This window comes from Palaemon carinicauda, chromosome 41 (assembly GCF_036898095.1).
Source record: "Palaemon carinicauda isolate YSFRI2023 chromosome 41, ASM3689809v2, whole genome shotgun sequence".
NCBI lineage: Eukaryota > Metazoa > Arthropoda > Malacostraca > Decapoda > Palaemonidae > Palaemon > Palaemon carinicauda.
The window spans coordinates 49,173,182-49,197,452 of NC_090765.1; the positions used below are offsets into that span (position 1 = coordinate 49,173,182).

The window sequence follows — 24,271 nt, forward strand, 5'->3', positions numbered from 1 at the left end:
GTATGTGTGTGTGTGTGTGTGTAGGCAAAGAGAAAATCAACCGTAACCAGAGAGAAAGATCCAATGTTGTACTGTCTGGCCAGGCAAAGGACCCCATAACTCTCTAAAGGAGTATCTCAACAGTGGCTGGTGCCCTGGCCAACCTACTACCTATGACCTATGTCTAGGACAGAAATGGGGGTGCTACCTCCTTGAGCTTGCTGATGGGATCGTCTGAAATTAAGACTCTCACTGCTGTCCTGTCTATCAGCATGCATAAGTACTTCATCCTATGCTTGGGTAAGAGATTTGACTTCTCCCACTTTATCAAAATCCCTAAATCATGACAAAAGGCAAGAAGCTGATCTCAATCCTATAGCAACTGCCTCATGGAAGAGGTCAGGATCGGCTAATCATCAAGATACATCAACAGATGTATCCCTTGCGAATGGGCACAAGATGCTACCTAGGTGAACACACGAAGAGTAAACAGTCTGAAGCACAGTCTTAAACACAGATGGGAGAGAGAGTAAGGTAGAAATACTTTTGTTTTTATTAGCAGTTGGGAAACTGGTGGCTTCAATAATATTAGTATGATGACTAAACACTAAAGGACATTGATATGCTGTAATGTAATTACAATTCATCTATTTGGTCTTAGTAAGAATAAACCTAACAAGTAAACACAGAATTAAGGTCACTAGGTAACTCACTCACTGCATGTGTTACACTAAGCATCAAGTAAAAGTATCTATGTTCACATAATGCATTAGTATGAAAAATGTAAGACCAAAAGGAAAATCTGAACCTTTCATTTCCAAAAGATAATACAAGAAAACTAAATTTAACATAACACACAACGCACACTACTCTCTCTAAGTGGTACTAAGATGTAGAAATTGTCAGTAACAAGGGCCTACGACAAAGAACTGCTTCTGAGACAGTACCTTACAAAAGAGCAAATGCTTGCCTTGTGTTATCCTCTAAAATTATAAAACTAAACTAGCAAATATGCTAATGTAATTAAAAGAACATTTGAGTTATAAAGAGAGGATGAAGTAAAAATAACACCTCTACTATGTTAAAAATATCAATAAGAATAGTGAATAACCAAATCAGGACTAAAACTGTACTCAACTTGATATTGATGAAAAGAATTTCATATAAGAGTACATGGAATCAATGTTTCCCTAATGATAAAAAAATTGAAAGATGGTGACTGGGCAACAACTAGCACCAAGGTAGTATTGTCTCCAATATTGGTTCTCTGTGATGACCTGTCATTGGTGGACAGACAAATTTCTACATTGGAGGGGCTGTGACATGTTCAATAGAACCTGAACCCATGGGTCTCTCCTATACTATCTTTCTTCATGTTTTGCAGGTTGGTACACTGGCCCTGGAGTAGGGAAATCAAATTTTTTTGGAATTTTATGCTGTATTGGATTCCATGATTTTGTCTTTAACAGGAGAGTCCTTGGAGAATAAACATTATCCTTAATGCCATATAAATCCAGTTCTTATATTAAAACTACTCTATCTTCATGTATGATGTTTCCTTTTTATGCCTAGCAAAATTAGTGTGTCGTAAATTTTGTCTGATACAAAATGGGCCATATTATTAGTAATGGGCTTCAATGTTCAAATAATTCTTGATTAAAAAACAATTTCTTGGCAAACAATTATGTCTTTCCGTAATTTTCATGTTGCATCGTGTAGCATTACTCAATAAATTCCATACCACTACAAATTCCAGTCCAAAATACAGTATATAACCAAATAAAAATATTTCTCAAAAGGAAGTTAAATGATGTATTATGTCATAAAATCCTTGGTTTTTTCATTCAAAAGTACCGTGCAAGTAAGAGTAACTCTCCTATTTGATTCACCTCCTACAGCTCTTATGTAACCTTACAACACTCAGGAATAAAATCCAGGTTTTATATTAACTGCATAAAAATAAAAAAAAACTAAGGATTATGGATTTAGTACATAATTTTTCCTACTTTGTCGCGCTTTTGGAATTCTGCCACTTTTTTCCTGAAAGGGTCTACTGCTACCTTTGGTAAAAGTTTTTTTTTTCACTTCTGTTTTACCTTCAAGCTTGAGCTACATAAGAGCATAAGTGTGACCTTTCCATAATTCTCTAAATAGAAGTCACATTCACAGCACATACCGTATATAAGTGAGCACCAATATAAAGTAAATAGCTCACATAATAACAACATGTACTTAAATACACAATAATCAAAACAGCCAATCAATATAACCATTTTTTTTATCACAAAGTGTAACACTGATAACAAGGGGTTGCTAAGCAGATAACATACTACTTGACCATAATCTGCAAGTTGCAGTGTAGTTCTCTCAAAACACACACTTCATGCATATGTACAATACCTACAGACAACAACTCCCAATTATGAACTTATTCCTAACTTGTGTCAATCAGGGCACTAATAAAAATCTATGATTGCAATTATATAAGCACTGTTCTAGAAGTTGCATAAAACAAAAACAATTTGCAAAAAAGTTTGAAATATTAAAGGATCTAAATGCCATCCAATGAAAAGGACCCCAATTCACTAAATAAAAAAACTACATATGGTTTCTCTGGAATTTTAAGATCAATGTGGCATTTTAGGCAATGGAAAAGTTTCCCTTCCCAATCAGCCATATCCTATAATATTCATAAGACCATAATTTCCCATATTTACCCAATAGGAATCTGCAATCAAAGCACTGCTCAGTTCATTTCCCTCATTGAACAACCTTTAAAGCAGTCTTCACAAGGATCTGCCTCACTGATTCTTATTTTCTTCTATATATCCATTCTTTTACAGTTCAACCTACTCTTCCTCTCTCATGTTCTCTTTTTCTACATATTTCTTTATGGTTCCTTCAGATTTGGTTTAAATATCAGCAAGCTGCTATTTCAACTTCCCAGGAATAAAACAACTCTATCGAGCCCATGTACTCTACTAAAAAATAATGCCTTACCTGGACCTTTACCATAGCATCCACCACCAGTCAATTCTGCTTTTATAGCTTCAAGAGGGGGCGGTATACTGTGGTTGTTAAACTGAACAAGATTACCTAAACTATCTCTTTCTAGAGTCTCTAGATTTGGCTCTATCTGATGACACCACCAAGACACATTGAAATTCTGTCAAGGAGAAATGAAAAAAAAAAAATATTAAGATTGAGGTTTCATCATACATAATAACATGAACCAAAAGAAAATTTATTTGTAATTGTAAAATGTTATTTTCATTAATAAAATAAATTTTTGAATATACTTACCCGATAATCATGTAGCTGTCAACTCTGTTGCCCGACAGAAATCTACGGTCGGGATACGCCAGCGATCGCTATACAGGTGGGGGTGTACACAACAGCGCCATCTGTGGTCAGGTGCTCCAGTACTTCTTGTCAACACCACCTCAATTTTTTCCTCGGTCCACTGGTTCTCTATGGGGAGGAAGGGTGGGTCAATTAAATCATGATTATCGGGTAAGTATATTCAAAAATTTATTTTATTAATGAAAATAACATTTTTCAATATTAATCTTACCCGATAATCATGTAGCTGATTCACACCCAGGGTGGTGGGTGGAGACCAGCATACATGTTAACAAAGAAGCTAAGTATCCCGTATTTTATTTTATTAGTTATTCAAAAATAACATAAAATAAATAAGTACCTGGTAAGGAAGACGACTTGAACCATTACTCTGCCTTTATTAAGTACGTCTTCCTTACTGAGCGTAGCGGTCCTCTTAGGATGCTGAACGACTCTTAGGTGCTGAAGTATAAAGGGCTGCAACCCATACTAAAGGACCTCATCACAACCTTTAACCTCGGCGCTTCTCAAGAAAGAATTGACCACCCGCCAAACCAACAAGGATGTGGAAGGCTTCTTAGCCGACCGTACAACCCATAAAAAGTATTCAAGAGAAAGGTTAAAAAGGTTATGGGATTATGGGAATGTAGTGGCTGAGCCCCCGCCTACTACTGCATTCGTTGCTACGAATGGTCCTAGGGTGTAGCAGTTCTCGTAAAGAGACTGGACATCTTTGAGATAGAATGATGCGAACACTGACTTGTTTCTCCAATAGGTTGCATCCATAACACTCTGCAGAGAACGGTTCTGTTTGAAGGCCACTGAAGTAGCCACAGCTCTCACTTCATGTGTCCTTACCTTCAGCAAAGCAAGGTCTTCTTCCTTCAGATGAGAATGTGCTTCCCTAATCAGGAGCCTGAATTAGTAAGAAACTGAGTTCTTAGACCTAGGAAGAGAAGGCTTCTTGATAGCACACCATAAGGCTTCTGATTGTCCTCGTAAAGGTTATGACCTTTTTAGATAGTACCTAAGAGCTCTAACTGGGCAAAGTACTCTCTCCAGTTCGTTCCCCACCAAGTTGGACAGGCTTGGGATCTCGAACGACTTAGGCCAAGGACGTGAAGGAAGCTTGTTTTAGCAAAAAACCGAGCTGCAAGGAACATGTAGCCGTTTCAGATGTGAAAACTATGTTCCTGCTGAAGGCGTGGATCTCACTTACTCTTTTAGCTGTTGTCAAGCACACGAGGAAAAGAGTTTTTAATGTGAGGTCCTTAAAAGAGGCTGATTGGAGAGGTTCAAATCTTGATGACATAAGGAACCTTAGGACCACGTCTAGATTCCAGCCTGGAGTGGACAACCGACGTTCCTTTGAGGTCTCAAAAGACCTAAGGAGGTCCTGTAGATCTTTGTTGGTGGAAAGATCCAAGCCTCTGTGGCGGAAAACCGCTGCCAACATACTTCTGTAACCCTTGATCGTAGGAGCTGAAAGGGATCTTACGTTCCTTAGATGTAACAGGAAGTCAGCAATCTGGGTTACAGTGGTACTGGTTGAGGAAACTGCATTGGCCTTGTACCAGCTTCGGAAGACTTCCCCTTTAGACTGATAGACTCTGAGAGTGGATGTCCTCCTTGCTCTGGCAATCGCTCTGGCTGCCTCCTTCGAAAAGCCCCTAGCTCTTGAGAGTCTTTCGAAAGTCTGAAGGCAGTCAGACGAAGAGCGTGGAGGTTTGGGTGTACCTTCTTTACGTGAGGTAGACGTAGAAGGTCCATTCCTAGAGGAAGAGTCCTGGGAATGTCGACCAGCCATTGCAGTACCTCTATGAACCATTCTCTCGCGGGCCAGAGCGGAGCCAACCAACGTCAGCCGTGTCCCTTTGCGAGAGGCGAACTTCTGAAGTACCCTGTAGACAATCTTGAACGGCGGGAATGCATACAGGTCGAGATGGGACCAATCCAGCAGAAAAGCATCCACGTGAACTGCTGCTGGGTCTGGAATCGGAGAACAATACAACGGGAGCCTCTAGGTTATCGAGGTAGCGAACAGATCTATGGTTGGCTGACCCCACAGGGCCCAAAGTCTGCTGCAAACATTCTTGTGAAGGGTCCACTCTGTGGGGATGACCTGACCCTTCCGGCTGAGGCGATCTGCCATGACATTCATATCGCCCTGAATGAACCTCGTTACCAGCGTGAGCTTTCGATCTTTTGACCAGATGAGGAGGTCCCTTGCGATCTAGAACAACTTCCACGAATGAGTCCCTCCCTGCTTGGAGATGTAAGCCAAGGCTGTGGTGTTGTCAGAGTCCACCTCCACCACCTTGTTAAGCTGGAGGGACTTGAAGCTTATCAAGGCCAGATGAACCGCCAACAGCTCCTTGCAATTGATGTGAAGTGTCCTTTGCTCCTGATTCCATGTTCCCGAGCATTCCTGTCCGTCCAAAGTCGCACCCCAGCCCGTGTCTGATGCGTCCGAGAAGAGACGGCGGTCGGGTTTCTGAACAGCCAAAGGTAGACTTCCTTGAGAAGAAAGCTGTTCTTTCACCACGTGAGAGTAGACCTCCTCTCTTCGGAAACAGGAACTGAGACCGTCTCTAGCGTCATGTCCTTTATCCAGTGAGCAGCTAGATGATACTGAAGGGGGCGGAGGTGGCGTCTCCCTAACTCGATGAACAGGGCCAGCGATGAAAGTGTCCCTGTTAGACTCATCCACTACCTGACTGAGCATCGGTTCCTTCTCAGCATGCTCTGGATGCATTCTAGGGCTTGGTAGATCCTTGGGGCCGACGGAAAAGCCCGAAAAGCTCGACTCTGAAGCTCCATACCCAGGTAGACAATGGTCTGGGATGGGACGAGCTGGGACTCCTCAAAATTGACCAGGAGGCCCAGTTCCTTGGTCAGATCCATAGTCCATCTGAGAATCTCCAGACAGCGACGACTTGTGGGAGCTCTTAAAAGCCAGTCGTCTGACGGAGCCGGACACAAGATCATGGTACTGCTGCACAATCTGTGAACTGTCAACCATGGGGAAGCGAGGAAGTACAGCGACAACCCGAAACTGTCTAGACTGTCTGGGTCGTACAGACAACTCCTTATCGGGTTGCTGAGGTTGCCGCACTGCGTCACAACAAGTCACTTCTGCTGGTTGTTGAACGTCTTCCCAGTGACACACTGACTCCGTAAACAAAAAATCCTCTAACAAGGACTAAGCTTGGACTGCATGTCTTGCAACAAAGCTCAAGGTCTATGGGAGCAGGTGTGGTAACAGACGGGGTTAGCGACTGAAGCGGAACCATTACCCTCCCTGGAAGCATGTTATGCTTAAATAAAAGTCCATAGGAGGCTAAGCAGCTTAAGGCTCCTCTCCAAATGACAGAGTCCTCAAGGGAATATCAGAAGGAGGGAGAATAGCACTTTCTCATCTACAGGAACCATATCCGAGAAAAGCTAAGTTCTCTCAGTGAGGGTTTCACTGGTGCAAAAGCAGCAGACCAGAAGGCAACGTTATGAAACTGCTAGACAGTCTTGTGAGTTGGCAACAACCAAAGATGTGTGACTGAGGAGCATGCGGTAAGGTATGCAGAGCATGCTGTATGCAGAGCATGCTGTATGTAGAGCATGCTGTAAGGTATGCAGAGCATGTTGCATGGCGTGCGGCTTATGCTGCATGGGATGAGGCTCATGCTGCATGGGATGAGGCTCATGCTGCATGGTATGAGGGTCATGCTGCATGGGATGAGGCTCACGCTGCAAGGGATGAGGCTCATGCCGCATGTGTTGAGGAGGATGCCGCATAGTATGAGGCTCCTGCCTCATGGGTTGAGGAGGTTGCCGCATAGCATGAGGCTCCTGCCTCATGGTTTGAGGAGGATGCCGCATAGCATGAGGCTCCTCATAGCATGAGGCTCCTGCCTCATGGGTTGAGGAGGATGCCGCATAGCATGAGGCTCCTGCCTCATGGGTTGAGGAGGATGCCGCATAGCATGAGGCTCCTGCCTCATGGGTAGAGGAGGTTGCCGCATAGCATGAGGCTCCTGCCTCATGGGTTGAGGAGGATGCCGCATAGCATGAGGCTCCTCATAGCATGAGGCTCCTGCCTCATGGGTTGAGGAGGATGCCGCATAGCATGAGGCTCCTCATAGCATGAGGCTCCTGCCTCATGGGTTGGAGCCTCATGGGTTGAGGAGGATGCCGCATAGCATGAGGCTCCTGCCTCATGGGTTGAGGAGGATGCCGCATAGCATGAGGCTCCTGCCGCATAGCATGAGGCTCCTGCCTCATGGGTAGAGGAGGTTGCCGCATAGCATGAGGCTCCTGCCTCATGGGTTGAGGAGGATGCCGCATAGCATGAGGCTCCTCATAGCATGAGGCTCCTGCCTCATGGGTAGAGGAGGTTGCCGCATAGCATGAGGCTCCTGCCTCATGGGTTGAGGAGGTTGCCTCATAGTGCTGGAACCCGGCAACTCCCGATGCGGCAACTCACGCATGAAAGCAGGAGGCGCAGCAAGAACATGCATCTGGCAGGGTGGACTGCGCATCGGAGGTGGAGCTCTCACAGGTGGAGGGTGGGAGCAGGCAGCAGCAGTATCTGCTGAGCGCACAACCTCGGCGGGTTGTAGGTTAACAGGCTACATTGTCAACCTTCCAGCATGATACTCCTGTATGAAGGAGCAAGCTGAGACTGTATAGTCTGCAGCATGGACCACTAGGGTCTATGAAAGACAACAACAAACGGAGCTACTGTCCGTTGAGACTGAGGGTCTAAAACAGCTGGTGCGGCAACAGACGGAGTTACTGCCTGTTGCGGTACCACCTTGCCTCTCTGGGAGGTGTGCAGTTGTCGTACTGCAGCAAGTCCGAACTGACCCAGTGCTAATGGCTACACCTAGGAGTTGGACTTGCGCGGAAGGGACCGACTTGCACTTAAAAGCTGCAAGATTTGGTCCATGGTTTCTGCGAGAAACCTCTTCCGCAGACGAGGAATAAATGGGCTCTCTCGTCTTTGTGTGGGTGGGGTGATCACGTCGGCTACGTGAGTTGGTTACACCCGAAACCACGGAGGGAAACGTCTGTTCGTCGATCAAGGCCTGATGAACCCATAAGTCCTTCGACGTTACTTCTCCCCTGGGCTTGGGAGCTTGTAAGAGGTCCCAGACTAGGCGAACAACTGGCACGAACAGACGAACCCTCGAACGCAACACTGTAACACTTTGCGCTTATCACTTTATCACTTTTGATTTTCTGTTTGCACTTATTTCACTGAACTCGAAACTTTAAGTGGTTTGTACCTGAAACACGCAATTCTATCCTTCATTAAAAGATAGTAATTGCGAAAACAGTATTACAATGTAACAGAAAAACATAATGAAAGATAAATAATTCAGTGGCTGGAAAAGAGACTAAACACTAGATCAAATAAACTACGTTTAAAATCTCTCACCGCATAAAGCCTGGGAACAAGAATAAAACTCTAGAAACGTTTACCTTCTTCCCCTAAAGAGACTAGGGAGAAGAGCAAAAACGATAACAACGTTACCCGCTTGAACGAAACGTTTATCCTTCTCTCTCTCCCTCCGTCTCTATCTCTCTCTCTCTCTCTCTTGACTTAGAACCTGAGAGAAGAGCCCAATTATATATATCGTTAAAACATATTATTGTTAAAGGAAAAAAACTGAAAGATTTCCCAAATAAAAAGTTCCTTTATTAGAATTAAAACCATTTAAGCTAAGAAAGAATGAACAAAACGCTAGAATCGGTTTACTCTTACTGCAACGTGAAACCGTGAATACTCTCTCTCTATCGTAACGATAGAGCGCAAGTTGAACGTTCTGAACGTCAACAACTGCAGAGACAAAACAAAACGTTAGTTCAACTTTGAAAACAGTACGAGACTATCAAAGAAATTCTTTCAAAAACATTAAAATAGCATAAAATGTTAACAGGTAAAAACGAAATGACGGGCTCAATGTTAATTAACTTCGGTTCCAAGAAAAGACCGCCTACTATTAGGAAAGGTCGCATATAAACAAACATAAAAATTAATTTTAATAAGTTTATAATAAAAGGAAGTTAATCGAAGAGGCCTATAAAAGGCGGAGAGATATAAAATAAATCTATAACTTTGTTAAGCAAAATTAAGAAAGAGAGTCTATACTCTCTTCGACACCAACACTTCCGTCTAAGGGAAGGGTCGGCCATTTAAAAGTGAAAGAGAGTTCATACTCTCTTCGTCACCAAAATTAAATCAAATTAATTCCAAAAACTTGCTAAGCTAATGATAAAGCTTCCTGAATAGCGAAGGCTAAACTCTAGAGCAAATACATCACCAAATCGAGAACAATAACTCCAGAATCAACAGCGTATCCATGTAGGTCTAGCCGGTGGCACGACAGAGGAAAAATTGAGGTGGTGTTGACAAGAAGTACTGGAGTACCTGACCACATATGGCGCTGTTGTGTACACCCCCACCTGTATAGCGATCGCTGGCGTATCCCGACCGTAGATTTCTGTCGGGCAACAGAGTTGACAGCTACATGATTATCGGGTAAGATTAATATTGAAAAACCAAAAGTAATGAAAACAGTTCTTAAAAGTTTTCCTGTATTGACATTTGCTAACATTATTATAGTTACAAATCCCTCAAAGCTGCTCATAGTGTCCTTCCAAATTTAGATAATTTCTAGGGGAAATAAATGTTTGGATCATTTCTATTCAATTTGCATTAATTAGTTAACAGACTTCCAGTAACCACTAAACACCAAAGGTCCTGAAAAAAATCTAAACAGCTTTTTGCTGCTGTCTTTGGAAAAGTTTATGTTTGTAGGCATAAGACTGCTTATATTTCAAAATTATGTCAATGTTCATTCTATCAAATTGTCAATTTAACCCTTTTACCCCCAAAGGACATACTGGTACGTTTCACAAAACTCATCCTTTTACCCCCATGGACGTACCGGTACGTCCTTGCAAAAAACTGCTAATTAAATTTTTTTTTGCATATTTTTGATAATGTTTTGAGAAACTTCAGGCATTTTCCAAGAGAATGAGACCAACCTGACCTCTCTATGATGAAAATTAAGGCTGTTAGACCAATTTAAAAAAAATATACTGCAAAATGTGCTTGAAAAAAAAATAACCCCTAGGGGTTAAGGGTTGGAAATTTCCAAATAGCCTGAGGGTAAAAGGGATAAGATGTTATTCAATAGAAACCAAGTTGGCATTGGTTGGGGGTAAGGCCTTGTTTGCACAAGCTCTTTATAACCCACCCCATCTTCACTTTGGAAACAAAGAGTTTACATGAGTCTTTGTAAAGTTTTTGTTTTATTTTTATTTCTATTTGGACAATTATTTTATTTCAAGAATGAATAGCAAATGAAATTCATATTAGTACTAAAATAATCAATGTTAGTTTAAAAACTAACTTATATAGAATAACCATGGTGGTTTTGGTTGCTGATGATTACATGGTATTTAATCATTGCAGCATTAGTCTTACAATATATTTGCATTAGTAACTTCATGTTTATTTAAAAAATATTCATGATTCTCTTTCTACCCATGGTTATTACAGTATGTATTATGTATGAATAGCATGTTTTTCTTACAAAAATAATATCTCACCTTGTCGGTAGGGTAATCAGGATCAATTGACAGCCCTTGAGGATTAAGATAAGCAGTTTGAGTAAATCCTCTGGATACACTTGACATGGCTCCGTCAATGATAATGGCAGAAAGTGGAGTCTGTGGTAGAAAAAAAGGCATAGAATGTTAAAACCAATGAAAAAAGCTTTAAATGCTAAAAAAATGGAATTTCAACCATAAAATGTTATTTTCATTAGTAAAATAAATTTTTGAATATACTTACCCGATGATCATGTAGCTGTCAACTCCGTTGCCCGACAGAAATCTACGGTCGGGATACGCCAGCGATCGCTTATACAGGTGGGGGTGTACTCACCAGCGCCATCTGTGGTCAGGTACTCAAGTACTTCTTGTCAACAAGACCTCAATTTTCTCCTCGGTCCACTGGTTCTCTATGGGGAGGAAGGGCGGGTCCTTTAAATCATGATCATCGGGTAAGTATATTCAAAAATTTATTTTACTAATGAAAATAACATTTTTCAATATTAATCTTACCCGATGATCATGTAGCTGATTCACACCCAGGGTGGTGGGTGGAGACCAGCATACATGTTAACAAAGAAGCTAAGTATCCCGTATTTCATTTTTATTAGTTATTCAAAATAACAATATAAAATAAATAAGTACCTGGTAAGGAAGTCAACTTGAACCATTACTCTGCCTTTAATAAGTACGTCTTCCTTACTGAGCGTAGCGGTCCTCTTAGGATGCTGAACGACTCTTAGGTGCTGAAGTATAAAGGGCTGCAACCCATACTAAAGGACCTCATCACAACCTTTAACCTAGGCGCTTCTCAAGAAAGAATTGACCACCCGCCAAATCAACCAGGATGCGGAAGGCTTCTTAGCCGACCGTACAACCCAAAAACAACAATAAAAGTAATCAAGAGAAAGGTTAAAAAGGTTATGGGATTATGGGAATGTAGTGGCTGAGCCCTCACCTACTACTGCACTCGCTGCTACGAATGGTCCCAGGGTGTAGCAGTTCTCGTAAAGAGACTGGACATCTTTGAGATAGAATGATGCGAACACTGACTTGCTTCTCCAATAGGTTGCATCCATAACACTCTGCAGAGAACGGTTCTGTTTGAAGGCCACTGAAGTAGCCACAGCTCTCACTTCATGTGTCCTTACCTTCAGCAAAGCAAGGTCTTCTTCCTTCATATGAGAATGAGCTTCTCTAATCAGAAGCCTGATGTAGTAAGAAACTGCGTTCTTAGACATTGGTAGCGAAGGCTTCTTAACAGCACACCATAAGGCTTCTGATTGTCCTCGTAAGGGTTTTGACCTTTTCAGATAGTACTTAAGAGCTCTGACTGGGCAAAGTACTCTCTCCAACTCGTTACCCACCAAGTTGGATAGGCTAGGGATCTCGAACGATTTAGGCCAAGGACGTGAAGGAAGCTCGTTTTTTGCCAAAAAACCGAGCTGCAAGGAACATGTAGCCGTTTCTGATGTGAAACCTATGTTCCTGCTGAAGGCGTGGATCTCACTTACTCTTTTAGCTGTTGCTAGGCATACGAGGAAAAGAGTTTTTAAAGTGAGGTCCTTGAAAGAGGCTGATTGGAGCGGTTCAAATCTAGATGACATCAGGAACCTTAGGACCACGTCTAGATTCCAGCCTGGAGTGGACAACCGACGTTCCTTAGAGGTCTCAAAAGACCTAAGGATGTCCTGTAGATCTTTGTTGGAGGAAAGATCCAAGCCTCTGTGGCGGAAAACCGCTGCCAACATACTTCTGTAACCCTTGATCGTAGGAGCTGATAGGGATCTAACGTTCCTTAGATGTAACAGGAAGTCAGCAATCTGGGTTACAGTGGTACTGGTTGAGGAAACTGCATTGGCCTTGCACCAGCTTCGGAAGACTTCCCATTTAGATTGATAGACTCTGCGAGTGGATGTCCTCCTTGCTCTGGCAATCGCTCTGGCTGCCTCCTTCGAAAAGCCTCTAGCTCTTGAGAGTCTTTCGATAGTCTGAAGGCAGTCAGACGAAGAGCGTGGAGGCTTGGGTGTACCTTCTTTACGTGAGGTTGACGCAGAAGGTCCACTCTTAGAGGGAGAGTCCTGGGAACGTCGACCAGCCATTGCAGTACCTCTGTGAACCATTCTCTCGCGGGCCAGAGGGGAGCAACCAACGTCAGCCGTGTCCCTTTGTGAGAGGCGAATTTCTGAAGTACCCTGTTGACAATCTTGAACGGCGGGAATGCATACAGGTCGAGATGGGACCAATCCAGCAGAAAGGCATCCACGTGAACTGCTGCCGGGTCTGGAATCGGAGAACAATACAATGGGAGCCTCTTGGTCATCGAGGTAGCGAACAGATCTATGGTTGGCTGACCCCACAGGGACCAAAGTCTGTTGCAAACATTCTTGTGAAGGGTCCACTCTGTGGGGATGACCTGACCCTTCCGGCTAAGGCGATCTGCCATGACATTCATATCGCCCTGAATGAACCTCGTTACCAGCGTGAGCCTTCGATCTTTTGACCAAATGAGGAGGTCCCTTGCGATCTCGAACAACTTCCTCGAATGAGTCCCCCCCTGCTTGGAGATGTAAGCCAAGGCTGTGGTGTTGTCGGAGTTCACCTCCACCACCTTGTTTAGCTGGAGGGACTTGAAGTTCATTAAGGCCAGATGAACCGCCAACAACTCCTTGCAATTGATGTGAAGTGTCCTTTGCTCCTGATTCCATGTTCCCGAGCATTCCTGTCCGTCCAATGTCGCACCCCAGCCCGAGTCTGATGCGTCCGTGAAGAGAAGGTGGTCGGGGGTCTGAACAGCCAACGAAAGACCTTCCTTGAGAAGAATGCTGTTCTTCCACCACGTTAGAGTAGACCTCATCTCTTCGGAAACAGGAATTGAGACCGTCTCTAGCGTCATGTCCTTGATCCAGTGAGCAGCCAGATGATACTGAAGGGGGCGGAGGTGGAGTCTCCCTAACTCGATGAACAGGGCTAGCGATGAAAGTGTCCCTGTTAGACTCATCCACTGCCTTACTGAGCATCGGTTCCTTCTCAACATGCTCAGGATGCACTCTAGGGCTTGGTTGATCCTTGGGGCCGACGGAAAAGCCCGAAAAGCTCGACTCTGAATCTCCATACCCAGGTAAACAATGGTCTGGGATGGGACGAGCTGGGACTTCTCTAAATTGACCAGGAGGCCCAGTTCCTTGGTTAGATCCATAGTCCATCTGAGATTCTCCAGACAGCGACGACTTGTGGGAGCTCTTAAAAGCCAGTCGTCTAAATAGAGGGAGGCTCTGATGTCTGCCAAGTGAAGGAATTTCGCAATATTCCTCATCAGTCGCGTAAACACAAGAGGTGCCGTGCTTAGGCCAAAGCACAGGGCTTGGAACTGGTACACAACCTTTCCAAAGACGAATCTCAGGAAAGGTTGGGAGTCTGGATGGATGGGGACGTGAAAGTATGCGTCTTTCAGGTCTAACGAGACCATCCAGTCCTCCTGCCTGACCGCTGCTAGGACCGACTTCGTCGTCTCCATCGTGAACGTCTGCTTGGTGACATAAGCATTGAGCGCACTGACGTCCAGCACCGGTCTCCAACCTCCTGTCTTCTTGGCTACCAGGAAGAGACGGTTGTAAAAGCCCGGGGATTGATGGTCCCGGACTATGACCACTGCCTCCTTTTGTAGCAAGAGCGACACCTCTTGTTGCAACGCTAGCCTCTTGTCCTTCTCCTTGTAGTTGGGAGAGAGGTTGATGGGAGATGTAGCTAGAGGGGGATTGCGGCAGAACGGAATTCTGTATCCCTCCCTCAGCCACTTCACAGACTGAGCGTCTGCACCTCTGCTCTCCCAAGCTTGCCAGAAGGTCTTGAGTCTGGCTCCTACAGCTGTCTGGAGAGGAAGGCAGTCAAAACTTGCCTCTTGTGGACTTGGAACCCTTCTTGGACTTGCCACGGTGACTGTCTGCACGGGTACCTCCTCTGCTGGAGGTTCTGCCACGAAAGGGCGGGATGAACCTGGAAGCAGGTGTATCAACTGCTAAGGGGCGGTAAGGTTTAGGCACGGAAGGTAAGGTCTTAGCCTTACGTGCAGAAGAAGCCATGAGGTCATGCGTATCCTTCTGGAGAAGAGAGGCAGCCATCCCCTTAATTAACTCCTCCGGAAACAGACACTTGGAAAGAGGAGCAAACAGCAACTCTGACCTCTGGCAAGGGGTGATACCAGCAGATAAGAAGGAGCACAGATGTTCTCTTTTCTTGAGGACCCCTGATACATAAGAAGCCGCAAGCTCGCCAGACCCATCCCGTATTGCCTTGTCCATGCTGGACATGATCAGCATGGCTGAGTCCTTGTCAGAAGGGGAAGTCTTCCTGCTTAAGGCTCCCAGACACCAATCGAGGAAGTTGAATATCTCGAAGGCACGAAAGACTCCCTTAAACAAGTGATCAAGATCTGAAAAGGACCAGCAGATCTTCGAACGTCTCATAGCCGACCTGCGGGGAGAGTCAACCAGACTTGAGAAGTCGGCCTGGGCAGAGGCAGGAACCCCCAAGCCAGGTTCCTCTCCCGTGGCATACCAGACGCCCGACTTAGAAGCCAGCTTGGGAGGAGGAAACACAAAAGAGGTCCTTCCCAGTTGCTTCTTGGACTGCAACCAATCCCCCATAACCCTCAAAGCTCTCCTTGATGATCTGGCGAGAACAAGCTTGGTGAAGGCAGGCGCAGTAGTCTGCATGCCCAGAGCAAACTCGGAGGGAGGAGAACGAGGGGTTGCAGACACAAAGTGTTCAGGGTACAACTCTCTGAACAAAGCAAGGACTTTGCGAAAGTCTAAGGAGGGTGGCGAAGACTTGTGTCCTTCAACATCAGAGTGAGGATCATCTAGATGAGCAGCTTCATCCTCAGAAACCTCCTCACCCGACAGTTGAGTTGTAAGAGGCAAAGGCAGAGCAGCAAGCTGAACGGTTGAATCCTGCAGAACGGGTGCATGCGTACCTGCGGATCCATCATCATGCCTCTGCTGGACAGACTGTGAGCTGGCAACAACAAAAGCAGAGGGCCGGTGAGAGGGAGGGTCTGCGGTGGGCTGAGGAGCATGCGGTGTGGTATGCAGAGCATGCTGTAAGGCATGCGGCTCATGCTGCATGGCATGCGGCTCATGCTGCATGGGATGCGGCTCATGCTGCATGGTATGCGGCTCATGCTGCATGGTATGCGGCTCATGCTGCATGGGATGAGGCTCATGCTGCATGGTATGAGGCTCATGCTGCATGGAATGCGGCTCATGCTGCATGGTATGCGGAGCATGCTGTAAGGTCTGCAGAGCATGCTGCATGGGCTGAGGAGAATGCCGCATAGTGCTGGAACCCGGCAACTCCCGATGCGGCAGCTCACGCATGTAAGCAGAAGGTGCAGCACGAACATGCGTCTGGCAGTGAGGACTGCGCAACGGTGGAGGAGCTCTCACAGGAGGAGGGGTGTTAACCTTCTCTGCATGATACTCCTGCATAAAAGCCGCAAGCTGAGACTGCATAGTCTGCAGCATGGACCACTTAGGGTCTACTGTGGTTGGAGCAGAGGCCTGTTGAGGGACCACTCTACCTCTCTTGGGAGGTGTGCAGTCATCAGATGACTGCGGCGAGTCCGAACTGACCCAGTGGCTACACCTGGGCCGTTGGACTAGCTCGGAAGGGACTTTACGCTTGAGCGGTCGTGAGACCTTAGTCCACCGTTTCCTCCTGGAAACCTCTTCCACAGACGAGGAATGTAAGGGCTCATTCGTCTGGGAGTGGAAGGGACGATCCTTAGCAGATACGTCCGCAACCACTGAGGATACATCTGTGCGCCGATCAAGGCCTGCCGAACCCTTTGGTCCTTCGACATTGCTTCTCCCCTGGGCTTGGGAGCTTGCAAGAGGTCCCGGACTGGGAGGACGACTGGCACGCACAGATGCATCCTCATGCGCAACACTGACACTGACACTATGCACAGCACTAGCACTAACACTTCCCACTGCACTCTTCGCTTTCAGCTCTCTGACATCTGCCAAGAGCTGATTGCGGTCACTAACCAACGACTCCACCTTATCACCGAGAGCCTGAATGGCACGCAACATATCAGCCATTGCAGGCTGAGCACTCGTAGCAGGTTCGGGGGTCACCACCACAGGGGAAGGAAAAGGTTGAGGGGCATGGGGAGAGGAAATATCCAAAGCGAGAAGAACTCCTCCTATCTCTCTCCTTCTCTAACCTACGAGTATATCTGAGGAATTCATTAAAATCGAATTCCGAAAGCCCAGCACATTCCCCACATCGATCTTCCAATTGACAGGATTTTCCCCTACAATTGGAACATACGGTGTGAGGATCAACAGAGGCCTTCGGAAGACGCCTATTACAAGTCCTAACACTACATCGCCTGTATTTAGGAACTTGGGAATGGTCAGACATCTTGAATTTTAGAAGTAGTCAAAGGGGGAATTCCAAAGTAAAGCAAAGATCGTTAACCAATGAATAAAATTAATACCAAAAGCTTGCTAAGCTAAGGCTAAAGCTTCCTGTAAAGCGAAGGCTAAATTTCAGAGCAAATACTTCACCAAATCGTGAACAAAAGACTCCAAAATCAACAGCGTATCCATGTAGGTCTTGCCGGTGGCACGACAGAGGAAAAATTGAGGTCTTGTTGACAAGAAGTACTTGAGTACCTTACCACAGATGGCGCTGGTGAGTACACCCCCACCTGTATAAGCGATCGCTGGCGTATCCCGACCGTAGATTTCTGTCGGGCAACGGAGTTGACAGCTACATGATCATCGGGTAAGATTAATATTGAAAAATCTATTATTTCAGTACTAACTTGGTGTCTAGATTGGACATTTTTAATATTTCTGGAAAAAAAAATTAAAGAAATACTAAATTCTCTTTTCTGATGGAAAAGCCTGAAAAGGAACTGTTGTTACTTTATTATCATCCACAAATATAGTCCTTTGAGTTGGAACTAAAAGAGATTTCTGCTTACTGACAAGGTTGACTGATTATTAGATATTATCTGGCATCATAACCTGAGTAGCCAAAGCTGTTAAACCTGAATTCTTTCTAAAAATGTATTATGCATTTGTACTGTGATATCATATGCGCTATGTGTATTAAAAAGTAATGTTGCATAGTATTGCATTGATAGAACATGTTTAAACATCAAGTATAATTGCAATAGCGTATGTTATGAAGGATATAATCATTTATTAATTGCCTCAAAAATAGAATGCGATTCTTCTTACTTTTGCGTTGCAGTAGGATCCAGTCTTTTGAGAGTGATGTTCATTTATTATTTTCGTATTTTTTATACAAGAGTTTGTTTACGTCGATGTACTCACTTAAGAGTCAGCAGACACTCAGAGCCGAGCAGTAATGTACGACTGATGGATTAAATGTATCTTAACAATAGAAACGTATCATTAAATCCCACCAAGAAGAATCGGCACCATAGGATGAGGTGTAGAACAGCACTAATTAATGGATATTATTCAAGGTGATTGAGCTGATACATGAAACGTAATAATGCTGTAGTCTATACAGCATAAAATGGGTTCAAATTGTCGAGTCATTCAGGTAAAAGAGAACTCTGATACCCTGAAATCTTAGCCATTTTGAGATGGGAGCCATAATTCTGGTGAAAACCTGAGGCGGCATCTATCAATCGAAACATAGGTACTTGATCAGATATATCTTCGATTCATTCATAAACCAAATGAGTTTCACTAATTCCAGATGAATACGAATGTGAAAGCTAGTGTTTGTCATGTTATTGAAAACATCCAATCTCCTTTCTTACTGATCTCACCCTTTAGGCCCTAGCAACTCAGAAAGGGAAAGGCTTCCTTTGATAAAGATGGATTGTAGGACAAAAAAAAAATCTAATACCCCTCTCTTACCATGGATAAGACCCACGGATCAAGGCAAAGGTTTTCCAAAACCTGATGGAAATGAGAAAGGCTACCCCCTACCAAGACCTTTCGGAAAGGACCATCATTGTGTTCTTTTATAGGATCGATGAGTCTTGTTGGCACTTTGGCTGGACCTTTTGTTAGAGTGAAATCCCAAATGTTTTATCATCATTTCAAGAAGACTCCCTTGGAGTTACAGGAATAGAACCTTGAAAAGCAGCAGCCATGGAACAATAAGGAGAATAAGGTCGTCTGCGTGAGATGGACTTCAGAGCATTCCTTCGCGCTTTGGAGGGCCAATGAGCTACTAAATCATCAATCCTATTTTGAGCTAATATGGGGCCCATTATAAAAGTTAACAGAGTTTCTGCGCATTGTTCCAACCCTAGAGGAGCGCAGTTGTTCCCTACCTTAACAGCAAAACCTACAAACATTGCAGAAGGCTCCAGAGCTCCACCTGAAATTTTTCTATTTAAAAAGATTTAATAATCTAAGATTAAGATCCACGTGAACTGCAAGCTTTTCTTCCATAAGAGCCAAAATACCACCTACTATAGATTCTGCAAAAATAAAACTTGGCCAATTATATTGCCAATAAGCAATTGTTTATTCCATTGAAGGAGTTCCTTTTGTTAATATTGGATTAAACATAACTACGGTTGCTTGTTTAGGGGCTATAACATAATTAGGAAAGTTATTTGTTTTATGAATTAATGAATGCTTTTATTGGAGAAAATTTCTTAACAACAAGTGGGAAGAAGAATTAGTAGGCTTGTGACAACAATTTATTCACTTTATCTGGGAAAAGAATATAAAACTACAAAGTATAAGTCGTCTCAGAAGTACAGTAGTAACATAGACGACATGGTAGAATAATGATTAACAGAACTCACCTCAGTTAACCTATATGGATATATTTCTGCAATAAGTTTTCTTAAAGACTGAACAAGAGATACCTCAACTGTGTTGACCTCTTCCTCATTATTATCCTCACCTTCAGGATTTTATTCTGGAGAATCTTTCAAATTGAAATCTTCAGTCATTCCCTTTTATTTACTACTAATGTTAACTTTTGTACCTCCAATAAGGGACTCAGTTTTGACAGCTGAGGTACTAGCACCCACGTTAACATAGCTAGGGACAATTCAAGGTGAGCTAGTGGCCGAGTCTACATCAGGCTGATCCCTAATGGTATTTGAAACATGGTGCGACCAATCTCAGCTTTAGCCAAAGGTTTTAAATGATTATTTAAAATCTGCATTTCTCATTCCACAAGTACATCTGATATGCCACATATTTTTAGAAATGTTTAAAATGGTTGCTTACAAGCGCTTACTTCAGAATCACAACCTGGTCTTCTATTTTGGAGTCTGTTGGTCATATAAAACTGATCAGACCACAGAAATGCAAGTTTTAGCAATAGAAGGAAATGAAGTAATTCGATAGAACAAGGCTCAAGAAGAGGCTATTGATTCCATAATGAGCTGTGTATCAACAGATCCCTTAGTGACTGGTTCTAAAGCACTACTAGGCATAACTTAATGACTTAGCATAAGATTCGGAACAGGGCGGGTTAGGATGGGATCACTGCCATTATTAAAGACTCACTGGCCTCTTTACATTACAAAATAATAAGTAATAAGCTAATTACTGCCAACCTCAGAAAGCTTGGTATTAGCCAGAGTGGCAATAGCACTTCACTCGTACTATAATTAACCACCACAGTCTTCCCTGGAGTTTCCCCTAAACTACAAGTTAATTGTCTTTTACAACTGGAATCTTTTACTGTATATGATTATCCAGGAACTAAACAGATTCTTTCATAAGAACTGTTGGGGAATAATAGTCCTCAAAACATTTATTCAAATCACAATTTTGGCCTCAGTATGTGACACAAGGAGAAAGGGAAAGGAGAGCAGAATACTGAACTAACTGTAGTGTAATTAAACAAGTAAAACCTCTCTGGATTATATTCTTGGTTATGTAAATAATATTAAGCCTCTCAGGCTAAGGCACTGCAGCAACCTTTCTGAACTAATATTCCAAGGACAACCAAAGAGTAACTGGATACCCAAGATCCATCATCTGTTTCCAAGAAGTTTACTCTCTTAGGTTCCACTCCACATACCAGCAGAGTAACTATGGCACCTTCAAACCAAACTGTGTAATCATTAATTCATACTGAGACAAGACATATACCTGTGTAGACTTGAAAAAGCAATGGCAGTTACACCAGGACTAATTCAACTTCCAAGAAGGAAAGCAAGAAAAATTAATTCCAATAAACCTCAACTTCAAAAACAAAGAAAAAAGAGGAGGCCCTAAGATTATGATAGAGAATCAGTGCCAGAAGATAAAGGCCATACAAAATGTTTCCCGGAGATGGGAAGTCTTAAAGTTAGCAGGACGATCGTACCAATTTTGATACTCGCGGCTATTTTCATAATCTAATTAATTGCTGATAACTAGAGTTGACTGCATAAGGAACCTTAACCTTGAACCCTTAAGTCTTTTATATGATTGGATTAAATTCTTTTAGAGTTTCTGTGACCATACTTTTAACTAAATTAACATAGCACTTTTGGAAAAAAGGATGATTTTAAAATCTAATCACACAGAAAATTAGTGTCACTACCTGTAATGTCCACAGTTTGTCCAAAAAATACTGAGTGACTCATACCAGACAAAAAAAAATCTGTTTTCTGATGAAATTCTTACATCAATTTCCAAAGAGGAAGTGAAAATATTGTGGCAGGCTATTAGTCTTAAAATAATTTTTGCTTCAGAGGAAGGGAACAGACATCATCATCTTATGATCTCAAAGCCTACCTTAATGATAGTGTTTGCAGTTTACATATTTAGTTGAAGAAAATAACAAAGGGAAAAGGGTTTTAACCATGAAATCTATAAGTTAAAGATTTTCCAACAGTTAAAAAGTCAAACCTTTTAAATAATGTTAAACCGCATCCAAAAAAAAAAAAAAAAAAAAAAGACCTGATCACTGGAAGCCTTTTAATATTATAGTATATGTCTTAAATACATCTGTTATAATACAGTACCTGAAATGGATAGATCTAATCAAAGATGCTTGAGCATAGAATAAGGCATTGGTCTATAATCTATACCCTTAAAAGCTGACATTGAAAATTATTCTTATAAAAGGACAACTTAAAATCAACAATATTATCCTAGCTAATTGTAGTCACTGATACATTCTTAGATTGTCACCATTAAAAATAATCATACAAGTGTCTTTATTACAAATTAATAGTAGAATGTCTTCTAGTATCTAGAAAAGAGTATCAAGAGGGCTGCAAAATCTTTAGGTTCTGATAATGTAATGGATAGCCTCCAGTAGGTTAGATGAAGAATGGATGGGTTTATATGAATCACCCTTGAAATTAATTGTCTGAGCAGATTTGTTTATACAGTATTCTTGGACACACAACAGAAGCATGTGTGGCCAGAATGGGGCTATTAGTCATTTTGCCATTTGCAGAGCCGCTGAACTTGCTTCATACTTGATAAATCATGGCAAATGATGGGAATGTGTAAAGATCTAGATTTTTCCAGTAAGTAACAGGCATCTACCTTCTATGCTAAGGGATCCAGAACAGGAAAACAAAATACTTTTATCTTTGTTCTGTGAAGTTGCAAACATGACTTAATTTGAGCGACCACACCATTCCCACATTTCTGGACAGTCTAGCTGATCTAGCAGCTGTTTGTTTGGAAGAACTTGACTCTTTTTATCTTTGTTGAGTTTTACATTTAGGCTAAGAAATTCAATCTGATCAGGAAGCATACTTCCTAGAGAGACACTGTGAGGCCTATGTACTCCTCACAACAATTCTAAAGTAAAAATTGTCCCTGCCGGAGAGACAAAGAATGTGGATCAAGTTCACCCGAAAATAATTCCTTTGCACAACAGTGCAATGATTGCTAACAAATCTGAAGCAACAGACTAGCTTGAGTTCTGGTATCCAACTTAGCAGATACTTTATCAATTACATTTAAATCTACAACAGGCCCCTAAATAGGGAAAAGAAAAAAAAGAAAGATTGCACATCAAAGACTGTCATCATTGAGGTACATATCTTTTCTCTTTTCTTAATTACCAAACACAAATGCTGACACTGCCTTTGAAACCTCCAGTGAAACAGAATTATCAGAAAATATCAGATAATCCAAAATTATATTCAAATCTTAAACATTTGCAAAATTTCTTAAAATCTGCCCAAGTTAACAGGCTCTCCCTTATCCAGTACTGTACAGGTAGGATGACCTTATGCTCCCTTGGTTCTGGATGTGGCCTAGTGACCATGTATGTCTCAAAACATTGCCATGGTCTGCCCTACCACCACTTGTTCCTTATCTAACTTCATATTACCAAGGAATAATAAACATTTAAATTTAATCAACTGGACCTAACCCCATTTAAATAGCTAGCAAACATTATTTGGATTTAAAACCTTCACACTAATCATATATACAGTAAAACTCACAATAATGGACTCTTTCATATTGGATTTCCAATAAAACCAACCAAATCAAGATATCCAGTTGTGTCCGGGTGGCATTGTAATGGCCCCCAAAGAAGACATACATAGAATAGTTCCGATTTATCTATATTTATTAGCAGTGTATTGTATAATTATCTGAATTAAGGTATAAAACTTATTTTACCTTATCTATTATTGGCATATTTTCATAATAAATAGCCCATTCAAGAAATAATTCTATGTCAATTAAATAATATTTTTTCTATTCAAGCGCAAAGAAGAAAATGTAAATACTGTCTGGGGATTTTGTCGTCAGTTGATTTTACGCTATTACTATCGAGGATTTACCCCTCTGATGGTCCAGCACTTTGCTGCAGTAGAGGGGCTTGAGTGTCCCAATGATGGGCTGGGCAATGGCGGTGGGGTAGTTTATCCACCCTGGCAGGCTCAACCATACCGCTAAGGCCAGTTCTGAGAGACCAGACCAAGACTGGACCCCTATAGGCCTTCTCCTTTATTTTAAGATAGGCAAAGGCTAGGAGAAGGAAAACTCCAAAATCAAACCAAACAAGACCCCAACGGCGGAGCTTCCCAGCGCCGGCGGAAGAGGGCAATGCCTGTCGGGCAGGCAACAAGGCGGGCCTTGACATAACAAGAACCCGGCAGCCCGATGCAACCAACATCGGAGAAGCCGCCTGTCTCATATGTCTTGAGCCGCGGTGAAAATGATATGGGCCAAGTGTGTGTGCGTGGCCGTTGCAAAGCCACGACCACCCAAAACAATATACCCAGCTACTGGCATTCTGTCGTTCCCTCCACCCTTCTTCATCTCTTTCTCACCATCATCATCATCATCACCACCAGCAAGTCCTGAGGCGACAGCACCGTGGGTGAAGGGGGCAGGCC

The 24,271-nt window shown here is 42.9% G+C and overlaps 1 protein-coding gene across 1 annotated transcript in view; it reads right to left on the reverse strand.

Moving 5' to 3' along the window:
- Positions 1-24,271, reverse strand: part of LOC137632419 (uncharacterized) — a 342,058-nt gene that overhangs the window by 203,908 nt on the left and 113,879 nt on the right. The window contains 2 exon segments of the mRNA XM_068364351.1: positions 2,980-3,145; positions 10,939-11,058. Coding sequence (XP_068220452.1) covers positions 2,980-3,145; positions 10,939-11,058 — 286 coding nt within the window.